The following is a 13317-nucleotide window of genomic DNA, read 5'->3' as shown; positions in this document are numbered from 1 at the left end:
TGAATTTCTTAAGGACACCTAAAACTGAATGTCAGAAAAGTGGCAGAAATCTACCCCCAGACTTGGGAGAATTATGATCCACTTCAAAGGACATTCCTCATTTTGGTGAAATTAGACAGCAATTCAACGTGGATAATATACTTTTATTCCTATCAAAAAATATTTCAACCTACTGCATCCAAGTTCTCACCATTAGAGGAAAAATTTCATTTTGTTCTATTTCAGTACTATTAGCAGGGGGTGGGGAAAAAACCTCCTCTGAAAGGGAATGATTTCAATGAACTAAGCCAAATTTGAAACAACCCTTCTCTCTTTTTTTTCTTTGCAACTGTCTTTGCTTGACTAGTTTTTTTATTGGAATCAAATATTTGACAGCTTCCTGCCTCCTCAACTAATGACAAGTGGCATAAAAGGATGCTATTGATCAGTGGCCTCCCAGCCTCCAATTTTTTGCAAATTTCAGAGACAAAAGTGAGACGCAAGAGCAAAATAAGATGCTTCAAGATTACAGCCCTCTGAAACGCCGATTCTGCCTTGTTCCACCTCCCTTCCCTAAGCTACAATTATCTGCCAGCCCAACGCAAACCAAGCACAGCTTACTTCATTTCCTGACCATCTCTTATCTCCGCTGTCTACGCTGTTGAACCCGGAATCCAGTGCTCCGTACGGTCGACTCGAATACAGATCTTCGTGGCTATGAAAGAGAGAAAGAAAGGAGAAATTCTATGGGAAACATCTGATATTAGGCAGGAATACAAAGGACACATTCGACCTTTTCAGGCTGCTCTCTATGCTGAAGGTGATGATACAAAAGAGGCCTTGTTCTTACAACAAAAATATTTTTTTCCCCTTTTCCTTACACTATTGTTGCACTTCTATTAGCTTGGGCTACTTCATGTAGAAGTATTGGTCAACTGTGCAAGGTATCTGCCAATTGGTATATTTTTTATTTTATCTTATTTATTTTATGTCTTGTGTTGTATTCTATTATTTTATTATTATTGTATTGTATTATATTTTACTATTTTATTATCTTATTTTATTTTATATTTCATTTCATTTATTTTATTATCTTATTATTCAGCTGCCCACATCAATCAATGACTGTGGGCATCTTACATTTCAAAGTTATCTTGAAAGCATTGCCATCATTTTCACTATACAGGTAGTCCTCGACCTATGACCACAACTGAACCCAAAATTTTGGTTGCTAAAGTGAGACAGTTGTTAAATGAGTTTTGCCCCATTTCACAGCCTTCTTTGTCACAGTTGTTAAGTGAATCACTGCAATCGTTAAGTTAGTGACACTGTTGTTAAGTGAATCTTGACTTCCCCACTGGCTTTGCTTGTCAGAAGGTCACAAAAGAGGATTACGTGACCTGAGGACACTGAGACCGTCATAAATATTAGCCCGTTGCTAAGCGTCTGAATTTTGATCACATGACCACGGGGATGCATGCAACAGTTATGCGAAAAACGGTCGTAAGTCATTTTTTCAGTGCTGTTGTAGCTTCAAATGATCATAGAATAGAATAGAATAGAATAGAATAGAATAGAATAGAATAGAATAGAATAGAATAGAATAGAATAGAATAGAATAGAATAGGAGTAGAGTAGAGGAATGGAATGGAATGGAATGGAATGGAATGGAATGGAATGGAATGGAATGGAATGGAATGGAATAGAATAGAATAGAATAGAATAGAATAGAATAGAATAGAATAGAATAGAATAGGAGTAGAGTAGAGGAATGGAATGGAATGGAATGGAAGAGTAGAGTAGAGTAGAGTAGAGTAGAGTAGAGTAGAGTAGAGTAGAGTAGAGTAGAGTAGAGTAGAGTAGAGTAGAGTAGAGTAGAGTAGAGTAGAGGAATAGAATAGAATAGAATAGAATAGAATAGAATAGAATAGAATAGAATAGAATAGAATAGAATAGAATAGAATAGAATAGAATAAAGCAAAGCAAAGGAATGGAATGGAATGGAATAACAGAGTTGGAAGGGACCTTGGAGGTCTTCTAGTCCAACCCCCTGCTTAGGCAGGAAACCCTACAACACTTCAGACAAATGGTTTTCCAATCTCTTCTTAAAAACCTCCAGTGTTGGAGCATTCACAACTTCTGGAGGCAGGTTGTTCCACTGGCTAATCGTTCTAACTGTCAGGAAGTTTCTTAGTTGCTTCTCTCCTTGATTCGTTTCCACGCACTGCTTCTTGTGCTACCCTCAGGTGCTTTGGAAATGAATGGTTGTAAATCGAGGACTACTTCAATTCAGAGAGTACTGGAGCTCCATCTCCAGCGAGCTCCAGACACGCCCAAGGGGTAGCTTTGATCCACGAAACTGACTCCATCACTATAGACAGAGCCGTGACATAAATCTATCAAGGGCTGAGCGAGCAGAAACAGATGCTCTCCCTATGCACAGTGACCAGAGAGCTCAACACAGTGACTTTACAGATGCCTTATTGAAAAAACTGCTTCGGTCAGCACCCGTGTAACAAAGGACATCCCCGATCCCCTGCCAGTGGACAGTTAACAAAGCATCCTCTTGTCCCCCAGTCCCTGAGGCCCTAGGGGTTCTGTAACAACAACAGCAACAAGTAGACAACTTGGCTTCATCCAGGCCTTGTTAACCATCCCTGGCTGGTTCTCACTTGCAGTAAAACAAAACTCACGGATGGGAGAAGCAATACATGCAATGTTGGTTATTTCTACTGCATCCTGTCTCTGAAAATGCCGCAACCGGAAGTAACGGACATCTCAGGAAGGGATTTATGACCCAAAGTGCATTTCCCAGTGTGGGCTTTTGTGCATTTCCAAGTAGCTGACACCAGGTGTGTGAACGACAGGGTGGATTTGATTTAAATCGACTCGATTTAAATCATAATGTTTAAAGAGCAACTGTCATCTCTGTCCCGCAGTGGCTCCTCCTCTGACCAGCCGTTGACTCACCGACAGTCCCGATATTGCAGAATATACAGTCTCATATGGTATATAACTAAGCTCCATTTCATACTGAATAAACTTAATTATTAATGTATCTTAAATAGAAAATTATCTTTAGATTTTTACTCCAAAAACATTTTATTAAAATAAATTTGATAAAAATGAAAATAAATCTGATTTAAATTTTTTAAAAATCAATTTTTTATTTTTTTTAAAAAAAAATCATCGATTTTTATCCACCCTGGTGAACAAACAGGTTTCTCTTTGTTTAAATTTTCCTGTTTGCGTGAGCACTATTCTAATGGGCCTCAGTCCTCTGGGGCAGCAGGTACAGGTGTGACAAGCTAGATCAGGGGTCTCCAATCTTGGCAACTTTAAGACTTGTGGACTTCCAACTCCCAGAGTTCCTCGGCCAGCTTTCCAGGAAGCTTCAACACTTCACCTCAGCAGGTTGCTATGCCGAAAGCTTTGAAGGAGGTTGTGATGATTCAACCAGGAGACTGGGAGTTCTAGTCCCGCCTTAGGCATGAAAGCCAGCAGGGAGACTTTGAGCCAACGACCAGGAGATGGTTAAGAACCCTGAGCAGTGTTTCTCAACCGCAATTTTTAAGACAGGAGGACTTCAACTCCCAGAGTTCCTCAGTCAGCGCAGAGAATTCTGGGAGTTGAAGTCCATCCTTAATTCAGGCGAAAAGTTCAACATGAATTTGAAATTTCTGGCTACTTACCAGGATCCGAAGCCTATCGGTCGCCTATCATAATCGGGAAGGTCTGGCACAACTTTACACGCTTCCATGTTCAGATACTTAAATATGTGGATTTTGCCTTTTATACATATCTAGAAAGGGGAGGGGGAAGACAAAGCATTTTTTATTTGTTACAATTTTATCCACTATATTCTATGATTGTTGATTTAAATGTCGTTTAACGTTTCAATGTTTGTATGCTGTAAGCCGTCCAGAGTTATTGGCTACAAAATGGGCGGCAAATAAATTTCATAAATATATTTCGTATGTAAATAAATACATTTTGAAAGCAATGCAGTCTACATGAAACCTAAAGCTATTTTTAAGAAGTTTGGCCAAGCAAATGTCCTCTCCTTTCCCCAGAGTGATTAAAAAAGATCAGACCCAGAGATTCAGAGCAGATCAGATATAAAACCACCACTGGAAATGTACCACCTGCTTTTGACAATAAATTTGAACTCTTTCTGAAGATTACAGCACCACATTCTAGTATGGCTCTTAAAGAAATAAATTGATCCAGTTCAATATATGATGGCAGGTGGTTAAAGTCAGATAAGTCTTTAATGGAAGAACATTTTCTATATAAAAGGACATAAATGTCAATTTTGAAGTTTTAATGCCCAATATCTTCTCTCTCTCTCTCTCTCTCTCTCTCTCTCTCTCTCTCTCTCTCTTTCTCCCTCCCTCTCCATCTCCCTCTCCCTCAATACAGGTGGGAGTGCTCTTGGTGGTTACTTGATTAAACTGTTCTTATTGTTAGCTTCTTTGTCTGACTTGTACAACGTGAACAGGGCAAGCCACTAGTATATAAACAAAGAGCACATCCCACTCCCATCTAGCACTGATGATGTTATCTAGTCAGGCAATGAAATGTCTCTAAGAAAACAACAAAACTTAGATGTGTCAGTTCAATGTTGGGCTACTCTCCAGTTTTTCTCTGATGGCTGAATTGTGCTACATTCCCCGTTTTTTTACCTGATTGCCCTGTATACCATTAGTCTCAAATGTGATTTAATAATCTGTTTTAATCAGCTATCAATTGCAGTTTCCTTTTTGGACTTCAAATGCCAAAGCCTCAAGCAGACTGTTTGGTATTTCATTTCGTGATAGTTGAGGGATAGTTGAGGGATTAAGTGGAGGGTACTAAGCCTTTAAGAGGCGGTTGGGGATTTGTAAATGTATACTGACACATAGGCAATTCTGGGGGATGGTCCCATGCCTCATAAGCAGGCTACTGAAGCATTATTTCTGAATAGGGCCATTATACACTTGCACAGACAGCATCAATTACCACAACTCATAGCAACAGCAAAATAATAGACTGTGATTTTTAGCCTCCCGGTTCTGAGATTTAAATCGTAGGATGCATTTCCATGGAGTGTCGCTGGTCCAAAGTGAATTCTACCTTGCCCACAAAGCACGCATCAAATGCCACGGTCTTAACAACAACTATGCAACAGAGCAAAAACACCAGAGGGCGCGCATGAAGCTAAAAGCCAACAAAATAACCAGAGTTTTAGTCACAATTTAAATTTTAAGACTTGGGGAATACGTTACCTGGGCTGGGGGAGACTGCAAGGGGTTGTTATCTAACGTGATTGTCTGTAAGTGCCTGAGGTTCCGGTAACACACTGGGATTGTTGTGATTTTATTGCAGGAGAAATCTAACCGAATCAAAGGCAGCTCGGCAAGCTCTGCAGGTGTACACGCACACAACACAATAAAAACGTTATAGGTCAACTAATAATGGAAGCAATAAGACATGCATATCTAAAAATGAGCACATTTTAACTCATATTCCGCAAAAGAGCAGTGACATTAAAACTTTTGTGTGTGTGTGTGTGTGTGTGTGTGTGTGTGTGTGTGTGTGAAGTGTGTGTATGCACATGTTTTTACCTTCAGGTAAATGTACCAGATGATTCCTCCTGATGTTGAGATCCCGCAAGGAATTTAGATTGCCAATCTGGGGAGGGATTGTCTGGATTTCATTGCAGCTGACATCCTGGAAAACAGAGGCGAGGTCCATTTAAAAAAATGGAAATCCAAAGTTATTTGAAGGTCCATCTTTTCCAGTTACATCTACCCGACCCACCAGAGAAGGGAGGCAGGGGATGTTGGGGTTCCTATCTCTTAAGGAGGTCCATCTGATGGGACCAAGAAGAAGGGCCTCCTCCAAGGTGGCTCCCGCCCTGTAGAACATCATCCCTGCAGAGGTAAGATTGGCCCCCACCTTGACTCTCTTTTGCAAGCCCTGAAGACCTAATTGTGAAAAGGAGCCTGGCGACCCCAGAGGCACGCAGAGTTCATCAAGCGACTCATTTGATTGTTGTCGCCAAGGGGCAGGAGTGAGGGGTTATTGTTTTTATATTAGATTTTTTAACTTTGTAAGCCCCCTGGAGTCACTAAGAGAGAGTCAAGCTGCCAGATATAGTCTAACAGACGGACAGATGGATGATAGCTGGAGGGGGAGGGAGGGAGGGGGAGAAAGATAGCTAGCTAACTAGATATCTAGATGGTAGAGGTAGATAGATGATAGGTAGGTAGGTAGGTAGGTAGGTAGGTAGGTAGATAGGTAGATAGATAGATAGATAGATAGATAGATAGATAGATAGATAGATAGATAGATATGGGTGGATGGATGGATGGATGGATGGAGACAGACAGACAGACAAGGCAGGCAGACAAGGTAGGCAGACAAGGCAGGCAGGCAAAGACAGAGACAGACAGACAGACATCTTACATGGAAAAATTAAGTCAAAATATAATTGAACAGGATGGAGAGGGAAGGAGCCAGGTGAGCACAGAGATGAGGTAGGGTGTTCTCTACTCCATCAGCCCGCTCCAAAGTGGCACACCACCTTGGTGCCCCAGGCTAGTTGGCACAGCCATGTCTTTCGGAAGGCCGAAAGGATGACAGCGGATCTAACCTTGGGGGGAGAGGGGGGGTAATATGTTCCAGAGGGTGGGAGCCACAGCAGAAAAGGCTCTGTCCTGGACTCCGCCAGCCAGAATTCCTTGGCTGAGACAGGGTCCGCAGCAGGCCCCTTCTGCTGGCACAAGTGGGGTGGGCCAATCCCATAGGGGTTTCTCGGATAGCCTGGCCCCTGCCATGATCAGCGTTCCCCGAGGACTACCTGAATATATGATTACAACTGATCTGCCATTCTCTCTCAGGAATCACCATCTCACTGTTTAAATAACCTCAATGCTTATTTAAACAACATCGTGAAGCTAAACGAAAAACCACAAAAATTTGGCAGATGTCCCACTGGCTATTAAAACCTCAGAGAAGCAACATATGAGGTTTAAAAGTCAGAGCATGTCAGAGCAATAAATATCAGTCCTGGGATGCAAACTGGGGAACCTTCATTAAAGTCAGGATATTGACAGAGAAACAGAAATACTTAATCTGATTGTTTAAAAAAAAAATGAAATACTGCTACAGGTAGTCCTCGACTTACAATCGCAACTGAGCCCCAAATTTCCATGGCTAAGCAAGACAGTTGTTAAGTGAATTCTGCCCTACAGTATGACCTTTCTTGCCACAGTTGTTAGGTGAAACGCTGAAGTTATTAAATTAGTGACACGGTTGTTAAGTGAATCTGGCTTCCCCATGGACTTTGCTTCTCAGAAGGTGGCAAAAGGGGATCCTGTGATCCCAGGACACTGGAACCGTCAAAAAGACATGCCAGTTGCCCAGCTTCCAAATTTTGATCATGTGACCATGGGAATGCTGCAATGGTTCTAGGTGCATAAGTCACTTTTTTTCAATGCCGGTCTAAATTCAGTCACTAAACAAATGGTCATAAATCGAGAACAATCTGCATTTCAGGGCAAACTATGTCAACTTTTGGTAAACCATTACAATTTTTATCCACCGTTAAGTCAATTTTTTTGAAGAAAAAAACTGACTTAATTGTAGATAAAAGTTCTAAATTTTTGCTGATCAAAACTATTTCAGCCATCAAATCTAATTCCATAAAGCAGCAGATCAGAATCAAAGGCCAAGGTCGGAAAAGACGTAGGCACTTACAAGCTCCATCAGATGTCTCAGATGTCCGATTTCTTCTGGGATGGAGACCAGTTTATTGTTGCTAGCTATCAGAACTTTTAAGGGCAGGCTGCACAGGTGGACAGGCAACGTTGAGAGCTGGTTACGGCTTTTCAGGAGAGGGGGGAAAAAAAGAAAAGAAATAAGGTATCAGAAAGAGGACCTGCATAGCATGGCGTCAGAATGCAAAGACCTTAGTGCATTTTGGACAGACAAATTCAACAACCGAATCACCTTTTTTTTCTAAAGGAAAAAAGAGCAATTATTTATTTTGGTCCACGTTAACTGAATTCCTGAACTCACAGACAGTTGTTTATTTGATGGATTCCTTGGTGCTCTCTAAGCTTGGTTGTTTTCTTACAGACCTTCCATTACTAACTAGGTATCATCTGGATACCTAGTTAGAAGGTATGCTGGAAAGGAGAGGGGTTTGCAGGATGAAGTAAAAGGTGGTGGTGGTGGAGGACTGTGGGGTCTTGGTGCTTTCTGAGCTTGGTGATTTTCTTGCCGATGTTTCATAACCCAGCTAGGTAACATCATCAGTACTACAAGGGGGTGGGGTTTGCTCACTGAAGTTTATTTGTCTGCTTAAAAAAGAAACAAGGCTCATGCTGTACATTCTCCTGGTCTCCTCAAAATTATGATTCACAGGACTCGATATCATTCCATTTATACTGTATTTTTTGGAGTATAAGACCTTTTTCCCCCAAAAAAGAGGGTGAAAATCTGGGTTCGTCTTATACTCCGAACATAGCCCCACCCAGCCTCGCAAACGGAGATTTCAGAGGCTGAAACAAGCCTCTGAAAGAAGCTTCAGAAAAAAGCCTCCAAACAGAGCTTCAGAAAAAAAAAACCCTTTTTTTCTGAAGCTCTGTTTCGGAGGCTTTCAGAGGCAAAAAAAAAAGTTTTTTCTGAAATGGAGTTTCAGAAGTTTCAGAGGCAGAAAAAAAAGCAAGGCACAGAGCTCACAACCAAGGAACCTGTTGCTAAAATTCACCTCTGGGAACAGCTGATTGGAGGTATTTCGGGAGGCCGATCCACCTACCAATCAGCTTTTTTCTTATTTTCCTCCCCAAAAACTAAGATGTGTCTTATACTCCGGTGCGTCTTATACTCTGAAAAATACGGTATATTTATTTTTTACATTTTGGAAACTCAAAAAAAAGCTGCTTTTTGCTGTACATATCAGGAGATTCTAAGTAATAAATACCTTTGTAGGAACCTCGTGAGCTTATAAAACCTGTTAATAAAGTAAAGGGATCCAGACAATCAATGCAAAAACCATGCACACGGAAACACTGGCTGTGTTTTTTTCGATCTACGCAAAGGTTAAAGATTGCAGGTCTGCAATTCCACACAATTTAGCTCTGGTAAACAAAGATTGTCCTGAGCTTCTGTTGATTTATTAAGCATTAAGTGTTTCTCAACCTGAAGATGTGTGGAATCCCCAGAGCTGGCTGGGGAATTCTGGGAGTTGGAAGTCCACACTTCTTCGAGTTCCCAAGGTTGAGAAACACAAGATTAAGCAACGCATCAGGACAATGTTACTATCCAGTCCAGCGTTCAGGATCAATCTTGCGCCTTCAGGAAGTCATTAGCATGGAGAGGCGGACAGGCATCCCTTTCCGGTGTTGTGGCCAGGGATATGGCGAAGGAGGTCATAAGCAGCCACGAAGTCATCAAGAGTCCTGGCTGAACCCATAGGAATTTATGCAGCTCTTTTTGACAGACATCCCCGCGCCCGACGGCAGCAAATGCCGGCGTCCTTTCTTGAGCTTTTTGTGCTTTGTCTGAAATGGTACAGGGTCTCCTGCTTGACCAGGGGGTTGGACTAGAAGACCTCGAAGGTCCCTTCCAACTCTGTTATTCTGTTAACAGTTGTAGGAATTGGGTATGTCAACTTTAATGAAGAGAAGGACCAGGGGAGACATGATAGCAGTCTTCCAGTATTTGAGGGGCTGCCCCAAAGAAGAGGGAGTCAAGCTATCCTCCAAAGAACCTGAGGGCAGGAGAAGAAGCAACGGATGGAAACTAATCCAGGAGAGAAGCAACTTAGAACTAAGGAGAAATTTCCTGACAGGGAGAACAATTAACCAGTGGAACAGCTTGCCACCAGAAGTTGTGAATGCTCCAACACTGGAAACTTTTAAGAGGAGACTGTACAACCATTTGTCTGAAACCATTTATGCAGGGGGTTGGACTAGAAGACCTTTAGGGTCCTCTCCAACTCTATTCTTCTGTTAAGTAGTTATAATATTCTTCCTTTTCATTTGAATGGATCATCAGAGTCCTATTCAGATGATGCACCTGCCTGAAGAGCGCTCACGGAAGCCGTGGGAAGCAGCTCCTCCCTTCCACAAAGCCGCCCTGTGTTGTTAGCCTTCCTCAAGGTCAACTTGATTGTGTGTGTGCAACGCACACAAAGATTTCTGAAATGCGACAATGCCTCGCTTGAAAGGAACTCCCAGTTCCAACCATGACCCAAATTTGCTCTGTCCACAATTTCCACACCACAAATAATTAGTAGTTTCAATGTTATTATTGTTATTGTATTATCATATGATTATATTATCAATATTACAATGATGAATACAACAAATATATGTATCAAGATTGTTTAAAAATAACTGTACCCAGACCACACACTGTTTGATGAAAATTGAATGTTATATAAACAAAACAAATAAAACATCAAAATTCAAAAAAAATTTACTGACTAGTTTTTGATTAGAAATCAAGGAATTCAAAACACAAGAAGCTAAACTCTGCACACACACACACACACCATCCATTAATAATAATAAAAAATTGGTACAGGCAGTCCTCGACTTACAACGGTTCATTTAGTGACCGTTTGAAGTTACAAGGCCACTGAAAAAAAGTGATTTAGGACCGTTTTTCACACTTTACAAACGTTGCAGCATCCCCATGGTTTTGTGATCAAAATTCAGGCACTTGGCAACTGACTCATATTTATGACGGTTGCAGTGTCCCAGGGTCCCTGATTCCCTTTTTGTGACCTTCTAACAAGCAAAGTCATTGGGGGAACCCAGATTCATTTAACAACAGTTGTGAACAACTGTGAAGTGATTCACTTGGCAAGTAAGGTCACAAAATGGGACAAAAATCACTTATCAAATATCTCACTTAGCAACAGAAATGTTAGGCTCAATTGTGGTTGTAAGTGGAGGACTATCTATATTCCATGTTTTATTAACTATTAAAAATGGTTCTGTAACCCTGAAAGTAATCTTGTTGAAATGTACATGTAAATGGTTAGGCATTTGCTTTATCTTTATTCTATTATTTCTAGTCCCTTGTGGATCCATTCAATAAGTTTGCATAAATCACCCGTCAATCCATCCAATTAATCTATTAGTCCCCTAAATACTCAGCCTGCAAACCTAACTTCATCCTTGTGTGATGAGGAGAAACAATCTCGGAGCTACAACCTATACACAGCACAGAATTCCTCTCTGTAATCCCTTGCCACACAACAAAATTGTTGAAATTTCCTGATTGGGGAAGTAAGATTTTAAATTAAAAAAAAAAAAAGAAATCCAGTGAAAGAGGAATTTTAAAGCATCCAACGTGATAATCACAATTTTTACTAAAACTCAGGGAAAAAAAAAAAGTGGGGTCTAAAAATTCCAGGCCCGCATTGCCAATTTTCCCGCAGCCCTGTGTGGCCCACAATTGCAAAAGGATTTCCTGCTTATTTTTATAAAGAGGAAACTCTTGCAGCTGAGAGCTGGCAGCCGAACACGGGCCCAAGAATTTCTCTCTCTCTATATATATATATTCATCCCAGTGTAATTAGTGTGATCTATACCTTCTATGCCTTGTTTTCCTTGAGCTATTCTTTTATTATCCTTACCAGTAAATAAAATATATTTATTCCTGGTTCCAGGATATAACCCTCAAGGCTGAATATAAGAAAAATGCTGAGGCCCTAGAAAGAGTGCAGAGAAGAGCAATAGGGATGATCAGGGGCCTGGAAGCTAAACCATATAATGAATGATTGATGGAATTAGTTGTGAGGGGTCCTTGGTGCTCTCTGAGCTTGGTTATTTCCTTGCAGGCGTCTCACGATCCAACTAGGTAACATCATCAGTGCTAGAAGAGAGGGGGGTTTCCAGAGAGGAGGAGGAAGAGGAGGAGGAGGAAAGGGGAGGTGGAGGAGAAGGACCTTGGGGTCCTTGGTGCACTCTGAGCTTGGTTGTTTCCTTGCAGACATTTCATGACCCAACTAGATAACACCATCAGTGCTAGAAGGGAACAAGTTTGTGGAGAGGAGAAGAAGGAGGAGGAGGAGGAGGAGGGGGATGAGGCGGAAGAGGATTGTGGGGCTCTCTTCGTGCTCTCTGAGCTTGGCTGCTTTCTTGCAGATGTTTCATTACCCAATGAAAAGGTAGCATTGTCATTGCTATCTTACCTAGTTTGGGTCATGAAACATCTGCAAGAAAACCACCAAGCTCAGAGAGCACGAAGAGCCCCTCACTTCAACCCTGAGCTACAAATATTCACCTCTGTTGGAACTAGGTTATGTTTAGCCTAACAAACAGAAGGCTTGGGGGAAGATAGCTGTCTTCCACTCCTTGAACGGTTTCACAGGGCTTTGATTTGTTTTCCATAGTACCTGAGGACAAGAAGCAGTGGGTGGAAGCTCCTCGGAGGAAAACCCACCTGGAAGTAAGAAGGAATTTTCTGAAAGTGAGAACCATTAATCAGTGGAAGAGCCTGCCTGGCTCCCAGAGTAATGTGTGCTCTATCACTGGGGGTTCGTAAGAAAATATTTTGGCAACCATTTGTCCAGGATGGAATAAGGGCCGGGGGTTGGACTAGAAGACCTCCAAGGTCCCTTCCAGCTCTGTGATTCCATGAAAATGCAATGGCCGCTGATTAGTGCCACAAGACTATATTGCTCCTGTGTTTCTGACCCCTGTGCTGGCATCAAATAGTTTCTGGGTGCAATGCAAAGTAATGGCTTGAAACTATACAGCTTTATATGGCTACTCCAGTATATGCAGGACCACAAAGTTCACCCAGAATCAAAATCACTGTTATTGGTTGGGGCGACTGTTATTGATTTATTGATAGCCGGCTGGCTGACTTTGGGCCAATCACCAGGAGATGGCGAGTTCAGAATAATAGAATAATGAAATTGGAAGGGACCTTGGAGGTCTTCTAGTCCAACCTCCTCCTGCTCAGGCAGGAAACCCGACACCATTTCAGACGAGTGGCTGTCCAGTCATTTCTTAAAAACTTCCAGTGTTCATGAAGCATTCACAACTTCTGGAGGCAAGTTGTTTCATTGACTGATTGTTCTAACTGTCAGGAAATTTCTCCTTAGTTCTAGGTTGCTTCTCTCCTTGATTAGTTTCCATCTATTGCTCTATTTATTATTATTCTATCTATTATTAATCTAGTCCCGCCTTAGCCATGAAACCCTGGTGAGTGACTTTGGGCCAATCACCAGGAGACAGTGAGTTCTAGTCCCGCCTTAGGCATGAGTGACTTTGGGCCAATCACCAGGAGACAGTGAGTTCTAGTCCCGCCTTAGCCATGAGTGACTTT

General features: G+C 41.6%; 1 protein-coding gene across 18 annotated transcripts in view; it reads right to left on the bottom strand.

Annotated features, from left to right (window-relative positions):
• Positions 1-13317, bottom strand: part of LRCH3 (leucine rich repeats and calponin homology domain containing 3) — a 109730-nt gene that overhangs the window by 59171 nt on the left and 37242 nt on the right. For all 18 annotated transcript variants that reach the window (XM_060685217.2, XM_087872008.1, XM_087872009.1 and 15 more), the window contains exons 3-7: positions 7723-7849; positions 5586-5691; positions 5247-5383; positions 3672-3781; positions 601-694 (exon numbers count right to left, since the gene is read on the bottom strand). In XM_060685217.2, coding sequence (XP_060541200.2) covers positions 601-694; positions 3672-3781; positions 5247-5383; positions 5586-5691; positions 7723-7849 — 574 coding nt within the window. The remainder of the gene's footprint in view (positions 1-600; positions 695-3671; positions 3782-5246; positions 5384-5585; positions 5692-7722; positions 7850-13317) is intronic.

Source organism: Pantherophis guttatus, chromosome 6, assembly GCF_059756535.1.
Source record: "Pantherophis guttatus breed Tessera chromosome 6, ASM5975653v1, whole genome shotgun sequence".
Taxonomy (NCBI): domain Eukaryota; kingdom Metazoa; phylum Chordata; class Lepidosauria; order Squamata; family Colubridae; genus Pantherophis; species Pantherophis guttatus.
This window is presented reverse-complemented; position numbering and strand designations above follow the sequence as displayed.